Genomic DNA, 18473 nt, shown 5'->3' with positions numbered 1-18473 from the left:
GGAAATAATTACAGGATGTTCTCAAAGCTCAATGTAAAAGGCAGAACCTGTGCATTATCTCCCAAATTACCTCTCCACCTGTCCAGTCAAACCATATCTGTCCCAACTGTGGTAAAGTCTGCAGGTCCCACGTTGGTCTCATTAGCCATTTCAAAACTCACAGAATGAATTATCTCCAAGGTAGAGGACTACTGAAGTTGAGTGTAATATTGAATGCAATTCAAAATTAGTTAATTTGCAGTAGAAAGGTTTGGGACATCTTGAGGTCAGTGAGAGTGCTAAAGTCATTAACAATGATTGACACACTTTATTATCACAATACTGTACATTTTTAATTGATGAAGAACAAACTGAAGTAACAGTGTTTCATCTTCATGATATCAAACACTCAAATTCACACGCAATGCAAGTCAGTCAATCAATTTAAGTAAATTGGCTAAAATTTAACCTAAAAAAAACCAAATCTGCAAATCCTCAACAATCTCATTTTAACAAAATAAATGTATGGACTATCAAAATTTCAATATTTCACAGCTGATTTTTAAAAATTGCCAGGATATTTGTACTTCAACTCACTTTTGCAGTAGTTTTATCAGTCACTAAGATTATTAACTGGATGATACAGTAAGATTTCTTTGTTTGAAGAATATCATGTCTGAATACAAATTACAGTTTAATTAGGTGGCACGGAGCTAATGAAACTGCTACCTCACAGCCCAAGAGACCGAGGTTTAATCCTGACCTCTGCGATGACATGAATGGAGTTTGGATGTTTTTCCTCTAACTGTATTGGTTTCCTCTGGGTGCTCCAATTTCCTCCCACATCTCAAAAGCAAGCCAGTTGGTAGATAAATGAGTTACTGTAAATTGTGCCTAATGTTGGGGATTGTAGAATCTGGGAAGTTTACAGGAACACAAAGAGAATAAAATGAGATTAGTGTAAATGGATGTTTGATTGTCAGTGTGTACTCAGTGGCTGTTTCCGTGCCGTTGCCTGAATGACTCAATAAAAGCACTCAAATTCTTAACTACAGAAATAATTTAAGGCCAGTAGACAAATATTTTTTCACATTCTTATTATAGAAGTTGAAGCACATATAAAAAGCACACCATTAATAAATATGGATTGACTTCCATTTGGACATGTAACTTTGCTCAATAAATCTGTTTAAAGTCTGTTAGGAGACCAGTTTATATCCCAAAGTAAAGCTTCAAGAATCTGAAACTTAAAACATGGACTGAATCTTGGTAGAAAGGGTGCAACTAACATTAGATCAGGATTACTTCAGAAGGTACATCAACATGCCATGGGTGTTTTGGAACACTCACTTTTGGTTGAACTATTGTACGCCAGTGGTTATAGGAGTAAAATTATATGAATAGTAGGCAAGTTAATACAAAATAAGAATAAAGTTGCCTTCAGTTTTAAATAAAAACCATTTCATTGTGTGGAGAAAAATAATAAAAAGCATCACCAACATAAACAAATACATTTAGTATAAAACATTAGGATCTATATTTCCTCATTGTTAATCAGCAAGGAAGACAATTCATTTTGGTTTACTTTAATGGAACCTAGAGCCATCTCGAACAAGATTAAGTCGTAGGAAAAGAAACTTCTGCAGAATACATGCAGTTAACACTCCTTCTTGGTCAGTGTCATTGTTTATTTGACAATGTGAATAAGTACAATATTTCAAGTAGCCTTATTGCAGGATTTGGTCTTAAATACTAAATAATATATTACATCACAACATTTTTACCACCAAAATAAAATGCGACCCGCATCTTCTTATTGTGTTACTGGTAGAGCAACACCTGTGGAGACCTGGTTGGAAGTGATGGCTGGTGAAGCACTGCTCGTTGGTTGTACTGGAGCTGCTGGTTCCACTTTGCTTATGTGAGTCACAAAACGTAGCCGGAGTCTTAAAGCTGGCCTTAACGTACAGATAATTTTTTCCACCTAGAAATAAGGAGCAAAATTCTCAAGAGTTAGATTGTTGGTTGCTCCTGAGCAAGTTACGAACTATAATTACTGTGTATCCATTCATCAACTGACCCATCTTATCTTTGAGAATTAATTGCCCTTCATTACTATCTGAAAGGAGGATTCAGTTTCTCAGAATCTTCACTACTAGAATACAAAAGATCATTAAACCCTCCCAATCCCATGTCTTGCAAACAATCCAAGATTTAAAGCCAGAAAGCAAAGTATCAGCATTGAAACAATGCATGGAAAACACCAGTAATTCAAGGCAAACAACACTGCTGTTTATCTCAAAATCCTTAAATCCTATGCTCTCTGATTCCACCAATGATTGATGAAAATAAAAAAAGAAAAGCGACTTTCTCTTAGGCAAATTTTATTACTTCAAACACACTTTACCAAACTTATTAAGGTCCTTATAATCTACTCACCTGATCCTTCACACTATCTCCTGTAAACATGTACTTTACATGGTATAGGAAGTCGCAAATGGGGTCCATATAGCTCAAATGTTTGCTGTTTTGATCTACATTCTGTAGCATCTCATAAAACGCTATGCCTATCTGTAGGGAATAAATGTTAAAATTGATTAAATACACTAGCTCTGCCAGAAATCCAAGAGTTGCTCATCATTCAAGGTAATAAATTTAATACAACAAATTGCTCTCATTAACATTTGAACAGAAAACATCAAGTTGCCAGTGGGTCCATACACATGTGGGACGAGAGAAGTTAAATTTTGCTGCGAGCCTTCACGAAAGAGTGTTATAGAGGGGAAGCAATCTCATTAGCTGCAAAGCATAATAAACACTCAACATTTTATTTTGAACTGTCTCTTTTGAAGAGCAATTTGTAACTGCATAGAGCTTTACTCAGGCAGAAAAAATGATCCATCATCTGAAAATTTAATGTAGCAAATCAGTTGAGAAGAAAATTGAGCTTGCCATCTTTTTCATTTCATGCAAGTGTATTACCTTCCAGCTGATCAACTTGTCAGCTGCTCATTAGGTTTCTAACAAACTTTCAAAAATATTGGTTAACATTAATAAGAAAAGATGCCAAAGAATTTGATGCTGTCAGCAAAACATTTAGAGGATAATGATTATCATTGGAAGCAATGGAATGATTATATGGGAAATATATACAACTGTCTCAAAATTCCAGTAGAATCCATATCACCACTTACCAACCACACTCATGTAATATTACATTATGTGGCAGGGCTAATTAAAAGGGAAAGAATGATTAATAGAAAACCAGACCAATAAAAGCAAGTAAACCAAAGGACAACAGTATTTTAAGGCTCACCAATGAAGGAACTAAAAGACAATCATGGCCTGATTGATGAAACTGCCAAAAAGTTAGATTTTGTGCATGACTTGAGTGGACCTCTCAGCATCTCATAGCCAATCAGCCTACCCCTCTTATCTCCATCTCAAATCCACCAAAATCAAATTCACGTTTCCATCTCCAAATGGCAATCACATGCCTGCTACTGACTACCATGAGTCAACCCCATCACGCCCACCTACCAACCCCAAGAAACACCCTATCTTTAGTTCCCAACCTCTCACCCAATCAACCTGGCATTACTCACTGTGGAAATCCAACAACGGTCATACTAAATCCTTAACCTGATGAAGGGGTGTTATTCAATAGTGCCTGTCCTGAGTTACAATATATTGGTTCCATAACAAAATGCTCTCTGACCCACTATAGAATGACAGTTTTATATTCCTCAATGGAAACTGATGAAATTCTAACCCAGGATGTCCTCATAGAAGTCAAAACAATCACTGTACACATGAGTTTCAACAGGTTCTATGGAAAGGACATAAAGTTGAAAAAAAACATGAATTATAAGTTATCACCAGAAAAAAAGCAACTGAACAAATGGCCATTGAGCTATTGCCGATGCCCATAACTCACCTCTGTCTTGAAGAATAAATATCACTCTCCTTGTGAGAAAATTCTACAAACTTCCATTCTCAGCAGTGAAGCAGAAAGTAAACAGGTCAGGCTAAAGTGGAACACACACAACACCCACCAGAAGCCACAGGTGACAATTATAATCCTAATCCTACTTTAGCAAGGGAGCTCAACTGACCAATTCTTGCACTGCTATGGACTTCTCTCTGCTGGTGTATTTTTTTGTGCACTAATGTCTCATTTTGCACAGTCCTTTTCTCCTAATTGTGTAATAATTTGTGTTGAATACTGCCCGACCCTATGTGCTTGAGATGTTGCTGGAAGTTTTCCATTGGACCTGTACCTTACACTACTTGTGTACATGATAAACTCCACTTGACCTGGCCACATTTGCTTTGGCAAAACATTAATCACATACAGAAAATTCACCACTAGCACACAATTAGCTCATTTTCTCAATCTTATCCTTCATGCCTTCACATCCCTTTACACTTTTTCGGTCTCCTCCATTCTTATCCCTGACTTTTTCTGCTTTTGCTCACTTCAGCTTTCCAAGTTGGCCCATTCCTTCATTTCCCCCACTACTCTCTACTTTCCTTCCTTTGCTCCATTCAGCTAATCTGATTTTAATCTTAACTGCACACTCATGTCTACCTGCAGTAACATTTCACTCCCTTGCTTATCAAGATTTTATTTTTCTCTACCTTAAGAATATTCAAAATACTTGCTTCCAAGTTCAAGGAAACAAATTCTAAATACTCAACCTCATTTGGGAAGAAATTATGCCTCATTTCTCTTGCAAATGGCAAACACCTCATTTTTAAAACAATGACCCTACAGTTGCAGCTTATCTCATAAGGAGAAGCATTCTCCCTATATTTATCCCTTCAAGGCCTCTCAGGATCTTGTGCATTTCAATTACATCCCTTTTAACTTTTCTAAACTACAATGTATATAAGCCTACCTTCTCCAATGTCACAACTTGTCATATTCCACCCGTTCCAGCTTATTCCATTAAACATTTTCTGAAATGTTATCAATATATTAACAAACATTCCTTAATAAGGCCAATTCTATTCAGAAGTCTTTTCCTTCTTCTCCATTCATTTGCTGTTTCCAATCCTCAGCCACTCTTGTATTTCTCTCTGCCTTATCAATGCTTTTCCATCGTGCAACCCAAGATTCCTTGTTCACCACTCCGCTTTCTCCTTTTGCCTGATTTCTTATATACTTCAAAGTTGTTTACATATACAACAATTCAGCATGACCCGAAGTGCCTTTGGCTTCAACTGTTCACTTGGATATCATGAGAAACAAACCACAAAACAGTGAAAAGGGCACATGACAACTATAGATTAGCAAAATCCAAGTGATCCTGCTGCTAAAACATAACAGAATTTTAGCATGTGCAAGTAAGATTAAACTTAGACAGTAGGGGCCTTAAGGATTGTCTCCTTGTGGTTTAGTGTGACGGGGGTAAAAGCACAATTAGATGAAACAAGCCTTACATACAGCAATGCAGAAAGTGTAAATTAACAGCAGGGTACCAGTAAACAATCTTAATAAACCAGAAGGCGATAATCGTTTGTGACATTAGGAGTTCCATTTAAATTTATGCTTGCTAACCTAGTTCAGATCTGTTAAAAATGCTGTTCTCCATCGTTCCCCTAGCTCAACAATCTGTTAAGATTTCAGCTTTTCTTTGACTTAGCCCGCTTAAGTAACCCCAAATACAATCTTTCCACTAGTGGTATCAGTGAAGGCACCTTGGCCCCTAAACCCTTAAACTATCAAATTACATCGCCAAACTCCATGTTTCCCCTCTTTACCTGAAGGATACTTGTTGAAACATACCTCTTTGGACAAGCTTATGCTCAATTGCCCTAATACTGGATGTAACATGTACTGACTATGAAAATAAATTGCAGACTTCTTTATACAACAAATCTGTGGCTTGAAATTTATTTTGGTAAAGAAACAATTTAAATCATACCTTGCATAACTTGTAGAAAGCCAAAGAGAAAAGTACATTTCCACACAAACAACATACTTGCTTTTAAAAACTGCATAAATAGACAATCGACAATAGGTGCACAGTAGGCCATTCGGCCCTTTGAGCCAGTACCGCCATTCAATGTGATTGTGGCTGATCATCCACAATCAGTACCCCGTTCCCACCTTCTCCCCATATCCCTTGACTCCGCTATCTTTAAAAGCTCTATCTAACTCTTTCTTGAAAGCATCCAAGAGAATTGGCCTCCACTGAACTTCTGAGGCAGAGCATTCCATAGATCCACAACTCTCTGGGTTCAAACTGCATTCAAAAGGTTTTCAGATAACTAACATTTCAAGAGTATAGTACAGTCAGCCCTCCTTAACTGCGGGATCCACATGCGCGGATTGGGAAAACCTGGAAGTTCTCTCTCCAGCACTTGCTGTTTGAGCATTTACAGATTTTTTTCCCCTTGTCATTATCCCCAAAACAATGCAGTATAACAACTATTTACATTGTATTAGGTATTATAAATAATTTAGAGATGACTTAAAGTATACAGCAGTATGTGCATAGGTTACCACAGATCGGGATCGAAAAAAAAACCGGAAGCTCTCTTACTAAGTAAGTCGGAACAGGTACATCCGGTACTATTTAGCGTCAGTTAGTCAAATGTTTTGTCTTAGTATATAGTATACATTTTACCTTTCTATGCATATAAAACACTTAAGAAACGTATGTATTTCAATAATTAAACCACTGCGTTGCTTAGTAATAATTGTAGCTTTCATTGGGGCAGGGCCTTTCTCACTTTACCCTTTAAAATTGTTCCAATCGTTGCCCGACTGTAGCCTAACGCTTTTCCAATGACTGATGGCGTTTCACCTCTTTTCGATCGCTTTATCATTTCCACTTTATTTTCAATCGTGATCGTGATTATTTTCGTGAACAGAAACACTGCGGATTCAGAGCTCCACCAGGTCCTAAAGTCCACCACACTGAGACAGGTTAAATAAGGGACTTGAGCATCCGCGTTTTTTGGTATCCCCCGTGGATAAGGAGGGCCGACTGTAACTCCAAGCAATTCTCAGTTTTAAACTAATACAAAACAATTTGGAAACCATCTAGGGCCCCTTTTCTCTATGCATCACTAGCCTTTCAACCACAGTTTACTCTAATTATTCACTCATAAAACAGAAGACACGCTGTGAATAATGAACATACATTTGACACAGAGCAAGGCAGTAGGTGGAATCGCTGGAGCTGGCTGACTAAGAAAAGTTTTAAATTAATTATTGAATTAATATGTGTGATGTGTAATAATATGATTAATTCAAATGATGACGGCCATGTTAAGAGGGTAATAATATCAATACAGAATGGAAATAAACTGTTTGTCAAATTGGATCATTCTATACAGATATGAAGAAAAATGCGCTGTAATTTGGATGCAACATTTTATAACTGAGATAGATACAAAAATACATTTCTTAATTGGAAGTGAACTTCAAATAACTTACATGGTGTAATTTGCTGAGAGTACAGAGGCAAATTCCTCATCTGAAGATTCAAAGTTTCGGACATTGAAAAAGAGCAGAATTTTGTTCTAAGTTATAATTAGACTACCACTCTAAAATAAAGAGTTTGATGATAAACACTGAATATAAATGTATGAAAATTTGAAGAGATGATGAGTAGATTAAAAAATTATTAATAAGCGAAAGTAGGCAATGTCAATAAGTACACTTACTTTGTCAAAATATTCAACAATTTTTTTATTACTCTGATTGAAAAAGCCATTAACCTGAAATATGAACAAATACTGCCTGATCTGCACTTAATGTTTCTGAGAAATGGCTACTTGAAATTCATATTAACATTAATCATCAACAAACTGACCTCAAGCATGCATCGAGTCCTTTCTTGCTGGAACCGTTGCAGAAAAGGCCCGACTAGATGATATACATATAACAGTTGGAATTCTGTCTTCACTAATGGTTTCAGCACTTCCGTGAGAAATCTGAGGAAGAGGAGCAGTTTACTAATTTTCACTGGATATTCAAATTAAATATTTATTGCAAACAAATTACTTAACATATTTCTATGGCATTGATTTATGACTTTATTCACATTTTATCTAAGGTTTCACATAAATCTTAATATGATAGTTTTCTCTGACCTAAAGAGAGCAGCTTCTTCAATATCATCACATGCCTTGATAGCTAACCCAATGTGTGTTATATAATATTCTAAATGAGCCCCAACTTGTTTGCACATTTTGTGTCTTTACGTTCAATGCTTTTATTTATGAAGTCAAGGATCCCTTATTCATCTTTACCCTTTTATTGACCTTTACTGCAATATTTAAAAATACAGTAAGTAAATACAGGCTCTTTCTAGTTTATGACACTCAAGTTGTGTAAATTCCATACACATGAACAAGCATCTGGGAGACCAGCAGCATGAATTTGCCAGCTGCTGCAGGGTTTCAGGCATTTTGTGTTGTGCAGGAACTCAATTTGCAGTCACATTTGGCAGCACGTAAGTGCCATTACTAAGAAGGCACTGCAGCACCTCTACTTAGAAGTTTATGAACATATGGCATTTCAAACCTTAACAACTTCTATGGATGTACAGCGGACCGTATCCTGTCTGGTTGTATCATAGCCTGGCATGGAAACACCCAGTGTCCAAGAATGGAAAAGCCTACAAAACGTAGTGAATGCAGCCCAGTCCATCATGGGAAAAGCCACCCCCTCCTCATTCAGCAAATGTACAAGAAGGCAGGATCCATCATCAAGGACCTGCACCACCTTTGGCATACTCCCTTCTCACTTCAGCCATAGGGAAGGAAGTGCAGGAGCCTCAGGTCCCACACTACCAGGTTCAAGAACGGTTATTACCCTTCCACCATCAGGCTCCTGAATCAGTGAGAATAACTTCACTCACCACAACACTGAACTGGTTTCATAACCTATGACTCACTTTGAAGGCACCTGCAACTCTTGTCCCCCAGTATTATTTATTTATTATTATTTGTTTTTCTCTTGTAGTTGCAGTTTGTCTTCATTTATACAATGTTTGTTTTGTCAGTCTTTGTGTGCAGTTTTTCCATTGATTGTTTTGTATGTCTTTGCTCTACTGTGAATGCCCACAAGAAAATGAATCCCAGGGTAGAAAATGGTGACTTATACACACTTTGACAATAAATTTACTTTGAACTTTGAAAATTTCGGACTTGCAAACTGTACACATTGCAGTTCACAGGAACAGAATATCTGGTCATTATCCAAGACTGATGAACCTCTCTTTTGTTATTATGCTTTATCAATATTGGTTAATCAGGATTGCAATGGTGGCAGAAAAAAAACCTTTAACATCCTGATGCTGTTGGTGAGGACGACCGACCAGGTTGAGCCACGGTGGCAGGGCCTCTGGCACGGAGTCTGACCCTGTGGTGCAGAAGGATGGGACGGAGAAGAGGAGAGCTGTCGTCATTGGAGACTCTTTGTCAGGAGAGCAAACAGGAGATTTTGTGGATGTGAGAAGGAAACCCGCATGGTTTGTTGCCTCCCGAGTGCCAGAGTCCGGGATGTCTCTGACCGAGTGCATGACATCCTGGTACGAGAGGGAAAGCAACCAGAAGTCGTGATACATGTTGGGACCAACGACATAGGCAGGAAGAGGGATGAGGTCGTGAAGTGTGAGTTTTGGGAACTAGGCAGAAGGCTGAAGAACAGGACCTCAAGGGTGGCGTTCTCAGGATTGCTGCCAGTACTACGTGATAGTGATGGTAAGAATTGGAGGAGATGGCAGTTGAATGTGTGGCTGAGGAGTTGGTGCAGGGGGCAGGGTTTTAGATTTTTGGACCATTGGGATCTCTTCTGGGGAAGGTGGGACCTGTACAGATTGGATGGGTCGCACCTGAACTCGAGGGGGAGCAATATCCTTGCTGGTAGGTTTGCTAGCATGGTTCGGGAGGGTTTAAACTGATTTGCAAGGGGGATGGGACCCGGAGCGATAGAGCAGTGAAAGAAGTGCATGGAGTAAAGCCAGCTCCAATAAATAGAGAGGCTTTGAGGAAAGAGAAGCAGAATAAAGGGCGTAAAGGTAGTAAGGTAGAAGGGCTAAAGTGCGTGTTCTTCAATGCAAGAAGCATCAGGAACAAAGGTGAGGAACTGAGAGCTTGGATACATACATGGAATTATGATGTAGTGGCCATTACAGAGACTTGGCTGGCACCAGGGCAGGAATGGATTCTCAATATTCCTGGATTTCAGTGCTTTAAAAGGGATAGAGAGAGGGGAAAAAGGGGAGGAGGAGTGGCATTACTGGTCAGGGATACTATTACAGCTGCAGAAAGGGTGGGTAATGTAGCAGGATCCTCTTTTGAGTCAGTATGGGTGGAAGTCAGGAACAGGAAGGGAGCAGTTACTCTACTGGGGGTATTCTATAGGCCCCCTGGTAGCAGCAGAGATACCGAGGAGCAGATTGGGAGGCAGATTTTGGAAAGGTGCAAAAATAACAGGGTTGTTATCATGAGTGACTTTAACTTCCCTAATATTGATTGGCACTTGATTAGTTCCAAGGGTTTAGATGGGGCAGAGTTTGTTAAGTGTGTCCAGGATGGATTCCTGTCACAGTATGTTGACAGGCCGACTAGAGGGAATGCCATACTAGATCTAGTATTAGGTAATGAACTGGGTCAGGTCACAGGTCTGTCAGTGGGTGAGCATCTGGGGGACAGTGATCACCGCTCCCTGACTTTTAGCATTATCATGGAAAAGGATAGAATCAGAGAGGACAGGAAAATTTTTAATTGGGGAAGGGCAAATTATGAGGCTATGAGGCTAGAACTTGGTGTGAATTGGGATGATGTTTTTGCAGGGAAATGTACTATGGACATGTGGTCGATATTTAGGGATATCTTGCAGAATGTTAGGGATAAATTTGTCCTGGTGAGGAAGATAAAGAATGGTAGGGTGAAGGAACCATGGGTGACAAGTGGAAAATCTAGTCAAGAGGAAGAAGGCAGTATACACGAGGTTTAGGAAGCAAGGATCAGATGGGTCTATTGAGGAATATAGGGTAGCAAGGAAGGAGCTTAAGAAGGGGCTGAGAAGAGCAAGAAGGGGGCATGAGAAGGCCTTGGCGAGTAGGGTAAAGGAAAACCCCAAGGCATTTTTCAATTATGTGAAGAACAAAAGGATGACAGGAGTGAAGGTAGGACTGATTAGAGATAAAACTGGGAAGATGTGCCTGGAGGCTGTGGAAGTGAGCGAGGTCCTTAATGAATACTTCTCTTCGGTATTCACCACTGAGAGCGAACTTGATGATGGTGAGGACAATATGAGTGAGGTTGATGTTCTGGAGCATGTTGATATTAAGGGAGAGGAGGTGTTGGAGTTGTTAAAATACATTAGGACAGATAAGTCCCCAGGGCCTGACGGAATATTCCCCAGGCTGCTCCACGAGGCAAGGGAAGAGACTGCTGAACCTATGGCTAGGATTTTTATGTCCTCGTCCACGGGAATGGTACTGGAGGACTGGAGGGAGGAGAATGTTGTCCCCTTGTTCAAAAAAGGTAGCAGGGATAGTCCAGGTAATTACAGACCAGTGAGCCTTATGTCTGTGGTGGGAAATCAGTTGGAAAAGATTCTTAGAGATAGGATCTATGGGCATTTAGAGAATCATGGTCTGATCAGGGACAGTCAGCATGGCTTAGTGAAGGGCAGATCGTGCCTAACAAGCCTGATAGAGTTCTTAGAGGAGGTGACCAGGCATATAGATGAAGGTAGTGCAGTGGATGTGATCTACATAGATTTTAGTAAGGCATTTGACAAGGTTCCACACGATAGGCTTATTCAGAAATTCAGAAGGAATGGGATCCAGGGAAGTTTGGCCAGGTGGATTCAGAATTGGCTTGCCTGCAGAAGGCAGAGGGTCGTGGTGGAGGGAGTACATTCAGATTTGAGGGTTGTGAATAGTGGTGTCCCACAAGGATCTGTTCTGGGACCTCTACTTTTTGTGATTTTTATTAACGAACTGGATGTGGGGGTAGAAGGGTGGGTTGGCAAGTTTGCAGACGACACAAAGGTTGGTGGTGTTGTAGGTAGTGTAGAGGATTGTCGAAGATTGCAGAGAGACATTGACAGGATGCAGAAGTGGGCTGAGAAGTAGCAGATGGAGTTCAACCCAGAGAAGTGTGAGGTGGTACACTTTGGAAGGACAAACTCCAAGGCAGAGTACAAAGTAAATGGCAGGATACTTGGTAGTGTGGAGGAGCAGAGAGATCTGGGGGTACATGTCCACAGATCCCTGAAAGTTGCCTCACAGGTAGATAGGGTAGTTAAAGCTTATGGGGTGTTATCTTTCATAAGTCGAGGGACAGAGTTTAAGAGTCGCGATGTAATGATGCAGCTGTATAAAACTCTAGTTAGGCCACACTTAGAGTACTGTGTCCAGTTCTGGTCGCCTCACTATAGGAAGGATGTGGAAGCATTGGAAAGGGTACAGAGGTGTTATGAATGTGCCACAACTCTGAGGGGCCGAAGGGTACAAAGTCGCCCCCTCCTTTTTGAGAATCGCAAGATCGCTATTAATTCGGGTCTGCAGTCTTAAGATGACAATGGTGTGTTAAAGAAAGGTAGCTAAGAGATGTAGATTAGAACATTGCTCAGTTCTGAGTTTATTATTTTCTATGCATGTATTCAATTTGATAGGAGACCGAGATCTTAAAAATGTGGAAGACAATGGTGTGTTAAAGAAAGGTAGCTAAGAGATGTAGATTAGAACATTGCTCAGTTCTGAGTTTATTATTTTCTATGCATGTACTCAATTTACTCAATTTAGTAGAATGAAATCTTGGGAATGTAGAAGACAATGGTGTGTTAATGAGAGGTAGCTAAAGAACTAAAGAAATGTAGATTAGAACATTGCTCAGTTCTGAGTTTATTATTTGCTACGCACAATGTACGTGCAGCACGTGTAAAATGCAACTAGAGATTGCTTTAAAAGCTGCTGTGTCCGAGGATCAGTGGGCAATCAGCGACTAGCTCAATGACTGTCTCAGCTTTGATTTGCAAATTAAAGTTGAACCCTTCTTGAAGAATCTTCTGCGTCTCCTGGTCATTTGTAAGGCACGAAAAACCACGACATAATTGGCGACCGCGGCAGGTCCGGATAGAGACCCGCGGAAGGGAAACGGAAGATTGGGAACGCTTCCCGGTCCTCTAGGGACCCCCACAAGGCTAACAGAATTAAGGGTGCACCCAAACAAAAGGAAAGCGCTTTTTGCGACAATTTGGACTAAGAATTCTGTTGGCTTTGGGGAGGTCTTGGAGTCTCAGAAGTGTGGAACCGCTGCCAAAGTGTCTCTCCGGTCCAAAGAATCTGGCAGAATTGGGGTTTAACGGAGGAGGCTCAGAGGATTGCTCAAGAACACTGCAGTGAGGGTAAGTACAAATAAGTTAATACGTTAAGAAAAAGTCCACGTGGTGTTGGTAAATCCCTGTGAGTACCGCTTCATATGAAACGAAGGGCTGGACGGGCAGGGAAAGTAGAATAGAATTAGAGTAGAAAGTCCTCGTGGTTACCGCCTTAAGAGATAAGGGTCTGCCCGGGCGAGGTGTTAGAATAGAATTAGAGTAGAAAGTCCTCGTGGTTACCGCCTTAAGAGATAAGGGTCTGCCCGGGCGAGGTGTTAGAATAGAATTAGAGTAGAAAGTCCTCGTGGTTACCGCCTTAAGAGATAAGGGTCTGCCCGGGCGAGGTGTTAGAATAGAATTAGAGTAGAAAGTCCTTGTGGTTACTGCCTTAAGAGATAAGGGTCTGCCAGGGCGAGGTGTTAGAATAGAATTAGAGTAGAAAGTCCTCGTGGTTACCGCCTTAAGAGATAAGGGTCTGCCCGGGCGAGGTGTTAGACTAGGTGTAGAATTAGAGTAAATAATATTATCCAGTAAACAAACTGTGAATCTCTGAAATACCTTAACAAGAGAGAATAACATGACAGGTAAAGGAACAGCAGTCGAGATTCTGAGCAAAAAATTCCCATTAGTTCAAAATGAGATCACAAAAACTTCAGAAAAATGGGAAAAAAGAACCAACAACCTGGTCACAAAGTGGCCAAAAGAAGGAACGTTTGATGTAAGTTTGTGCGAAGAAATGGAGGGACTAGTTAAAAGTTACAAATCAAAAGATAAATCTAAGAAAAGAGAGCAAAAAAGAGAACGAGAAATGGAAGTGCTAAAACTCTTCAGAACGGAGGGAGAAAGGCTGAGGAGGACAGGTAGAATATTGATTACAAGCGAGGAAGACACTAAGGTGCTGGAGAAACAGCCTGTTAAAGAGAGAGGAAGGTACAGTGAGAAGCTGGCTTCAGCTCCGTACCCGGATGCGAAAGAAACAGAAAAACCCCCTCCCTATAATGAGGAAGGAACCCCTAAGCAGTGCCCCCTGCTGACGGGAACAGTAAACATGCAGGGAGAAGTACAGGTTTGGGATAATGAAGAGGAGAAAAAACAATACGAGAAGGAAAAAGCGGCGATATGGCAGGAGATACAGGCAGAAAGGATAAAGATAGAACAGGTACAGAGAGAAATGCAAGAACAGATTGAACGGATGAAATATTTGAGAGAGGAAAAGGAATATGAGGAGTATCGATTATACCATAGAAATAAACAGACTAGAAAAGGTGACTCATTGGAGGAGCAAGAGTTAAGTGGAGAGAGAGAGGATGTGAGAATTTGTGGGGAAGAGGTAGGAGGCAGAAGCCTAGAAGGAAAGAAGGAGGCAGTAGGGGAGCGACTTGCGGAAGTAGAGAGAGAGCCAGATAAGTTACTAAAAGGGGATTGCCAGGAGAGATGCAAAAAATATTCTAGGGGCCAACCAAGTATTGAATCAAGACAGAAAGGAAGGACTCCACAGGGAGACCGAGGGAAGAGCAGAACCCCGGAGACATTTGTGTGGGAGGCAGTAAAGACATACCCTGAGACAGATGGGGAGTCAGGTGAGGAGGAAAGCCAGGGCAGGTGGGAAGGAGGAGGAAGAATGATGCCGTTGTTAGTTACAGGATCAGGACAAGTGCAGTATATCCCTTGGGGATCCCAGGACCTAGAACGGCTGAAAAACACTCTGCCCAATTTACATGAAGGAGCAGGGAAATGGATTAGAGCCTTTGAAGAAGAAACAGCGGGACGATTATTGGCTATGGGAGATTTGAAGGCACTGTTGATAAGGTTGATGGGAACCTCCAAATTTAACGAACTAATGGAAATGGCTGGCAAAGTAAACTCGAACGACCCAAGAACTGATGGAGATGGGTTTGACAGAGTGAGGCAGAGGATATGGCAGGCCCTCAGAAAGCTTTATCCACCCAAAGTGGACCCCAAAGCCTTAAAAGGGCACTGGGAGACACTGAAAACCCAGCAGCCTACGTAGAAAACCAGTTGAAAAGGTGGAGACTGGAGACTGAGCAAGAGGTTTAGAATAGCTTATTTATGACCTCACTGTTCTGACATAGCATTTTGGATGCAATGCCGCCACAAGTAAAATCCAAACTGGAGGAGGTGGTTGGGCTAACGTCAAAGACCCCACAAGAATTTAGAGACCATGTAGTCCATGCGGTTGAGAAATACCGGAAAGACAAACAAAGGTTGGCTGAGCAGCAGAAAGAAGTGCAAAGAAAGTTATTACAAATGCAGCTCGAAGAACTCAAAAAGAAGGAAAAAGAGAAAAACAAAAAGATGCTGCCAACAACCACCGGTTCGAGTACAGCCATCGAGCTGGACAAAGCACTGCTATATGGAGGGACCGATCATACTGTAAGACAAGGGCTGGAAAACCCCATGCCAATAATTGTCTTTGAGGGAGCATTCCCACAAATGCCCTATCAGGAACAGACTAAATTCAAGCAGCCCAGACAGGACTGGAAGTCCCAAGGAGGGGGACAGAGGAGCTATGGGCAAAGGGGGAGGCAGATGAGGAACCCATTGTTCAGGTTATTTTAGAAGGGCAACTGACACCAATGATGATAGATACTGGAGCCACGTACACTTGCGTACAGCCACAGTATGCCCTTCACCTTCCCATGTCAGGAAAGTTTATTAAGACGGTAGGGTTCTCGGGGCAAACACAGTTAACACAGTGCACGGCTCCAGTGCGGTTGAGAATGGGAAATAAAGAAATTGTTTTGCCGGTGCTAGTATTTAAAGGAACTCCGATTAATTTGTTAGGCAGAGATGCCTTGTTGAAACTGGAATTAAAATTAGAATGCACCAGAAATGGGTTGAGTGTGAAAAGAGCAGGGGCTCAATTGATAGTGCGAGAAGACAAGAAGGCTAATGTCTTTTGGATAGGAGACATCGCAGGTCAGATTCAGGAAACCTGGGAAAAATGGAAAAAGGGCGTGCAGGCTATATTACCCAGGGCTGTAATGCCCTAATCTGAGCTACATTGTACAGTGATTTTTGACAAGACTCAGAACAGGGAGTTAGAGGAGAGATGGCATCTGGAGGCATGTACCCAGCAGCACCTGGAAGGGGAGGCTGTGATAATTGGAAAGCAAGGGGCAGCTTTACAAGTTAAGTGGAACACCTTTTTAGAAAAATGGTACAGGATACCGGAGGCGGCACCCCACGTAACGTTGTTGATAAATAAGGGATATCAGTCTAAAGACTTAGGACCTTTAGTTAAGAGTGCTGAAACCGTAACAGTGTGGAGGAAAATCACGCCAGAGGTGTGGATATCAGAAGACAACAATTGTATTAAAATAATGGTAAGTGTAGATATGGTAGGGACAGTGAGAGAGGTCGAAATAACTCCCCAACCACACATGCCTGTGCTGGGAAAGGAAAGAGGCCAGCAGAAAGATAAAAGGTTAGATGAGTTGCCGTCTATTCTGTGGTCATAGCATGACACGGACGTAGGGAAAATAAAAACAGCGAGTCCGGTGGAAATAAGGCTGAAAAGGGGAGCAATTCCACCCAGGAGACCACAATACCCACTAAGACCAGAAGCAGAAGAGGGAATAGCGTCGACAGTGCAGGGGTTGCTTGAAATAGGAGTGCTTAAAAGAACAAACAGTCCATGCAATACCCCGTTGTTGCTGGTCTTAAAAGCAGATAAATCTAAGTGGAGATTGGTGCATGATTTGCGAGCGGTAAACAATGTGGTAAAGGACTGGCCAGCGGTAGTCCCCAACCCACACACGCTTTTGACTAATGTTCCACCAGAAGCAAGTTACTTTTCAGTGATCGATTTGTGTTCGGCTTTCTTCAGCATTTCTCTGGCCAAGCAGTGTCAGTATTTGTTTGCATTTACTTACAGAGGTGCTCAGTATACCTAGAATGCCGCAAGGATTTAAACATTTAAACAAGGATTTAAACATTCACCACACATTTTTAATCAGATATTGAAGGCAGACCTAGAGGGCATGCCGTTGGAAAGTACATTGTTACAGTATGTGGATGACCTGTTGATTTGCTCCCACAGCGAGGAACAGTGTAAGCAGGACACTATAACTCTGTTAGAGAAGCTAGCGCACGGAGGACATAAAGTATCCAAAAAGAAACTGCAATTCTGCACGCAGCAAGTGGAGTACTTAGGCAGGGTAATATCCAAGGGAGTGAAGGCGATAGCACCAGATCAGATTGAGGCAATAGCTAAGGCCCCAAAATCCCAGACTGTAGGGCAGATGATGACATTTTTGGGAATGGCAGGGTACAGCTCAGATTGGATAGGAGAATATGCTGAGATTGTGGCACCTTTAAGAAAGATAATGAAAGAAGCAGTGGAATGGAGAGGCAGAGATAGCTTTCAGTACTATTAAGCAGGAATTGCAGTCAGCACCAGCATTAGCTTTGCCTGACTATGAGAAGGTTTTTTATTTGTATGTATCCAATCGACAGGAGGGTTATGTTACAGCGGTTCTAACACAAGAGACAGGCACAGGAAAAGCAAAGCAGCCGATAGCATACTACAGTATGAGACTAGATGAGGTGGCTCAGGGGTACCCACCCTGCTATCAGGGATTGGCGGCGCTGTACTATGCATATGAAAAGGCATCATCGGTAACCCTGGGCTATCCTGTAACTCTGTACACACACCACAAAGTAGCAGAATTGCTGGAAAGAGGGAAATTTGTGCTGACGCCAGCCAGGATAGCAGCGTATCAGATGCTATTGACATTTCCTGACATAACTATACAGAGATGCACTACCAGTAATATAGCCGATTTTGTCCCTTTAGACTATGAAGGAGAACCCCATGATTGTGTAGGGAAGACGATGGCATTTGCCAAATTGAGAGCAGATTTACGGTCAGACCCACTAGAGGAGATAGATAAAAAGGTTCTGTTCGTAGATGGCTCTTGTTATAGGGATTATGATGGAAATCACGCAGGATTCTCAGTGGTGCAGCAGGATCAGTCGAGCTATGATTATTAGGATGGAGTCCTGTCCCCAGCCATGTTCCGCCCAACTAGCAGAACTCAAAGCCCTGACAGCTGCGTGTGAAATGATGAAAGGTGAGAAAGTAGACATCTATACTGCTTCAGCATATGCTCAC

The 18473-nt window shown here is 41.3% G+C and overlaps 1 protein-coding gene across 3 annotated transcripts in view; it reads right to left on the bottom strand.

Annotated features, from left to right (window-relative positions):
- Positions 1-306: 306 nt before the first annotated feature.
- med23 (mediator complex subunit 23) overlaps positions 307-18473 on the bottom strand; it is a 115356-nt gene continuing 97189 nt past the window's right edge. For all 3 annotated transcript variants that reach the window (XM_073057264.1, XM_073057265.1, XM_073057266.1), the window contains 3 exons: positions 7809-7929; positions 2419-2550; positions 307-1963 (listed from right to left, as the gene is read on the bottom strand). In XM_073057264.1, the coding sequence (XP_072913365.1) occupies positions 1793-1963; positions 2419-2550; positions 7809-7929 (424 nt within the window). In that variant the 3' untranslated portion in view covers positions 307-1792. The remainder of the gene's footprint in view (positions 1964-2418; positions 2551-7808; positions 7930-18473) is intronic.

Source organism: Hemitrygon akajei, chromosome 9, assembly GCF_048418815.1.
Source record: "Hemitrygon akajei chromosome 9, sHemAka1.3, whole genome shotgun sequence".
Lineage (NCBI taxonomy): Eukaryota > Metazoa > Chordata > Chondrichthyes > Myliobatiformes > Dasyatidae > Hemitrygon > Hemitrygon akajei.
This window is presented reverse-complemented; position numbering and strand designations above follow the sequence as displayed.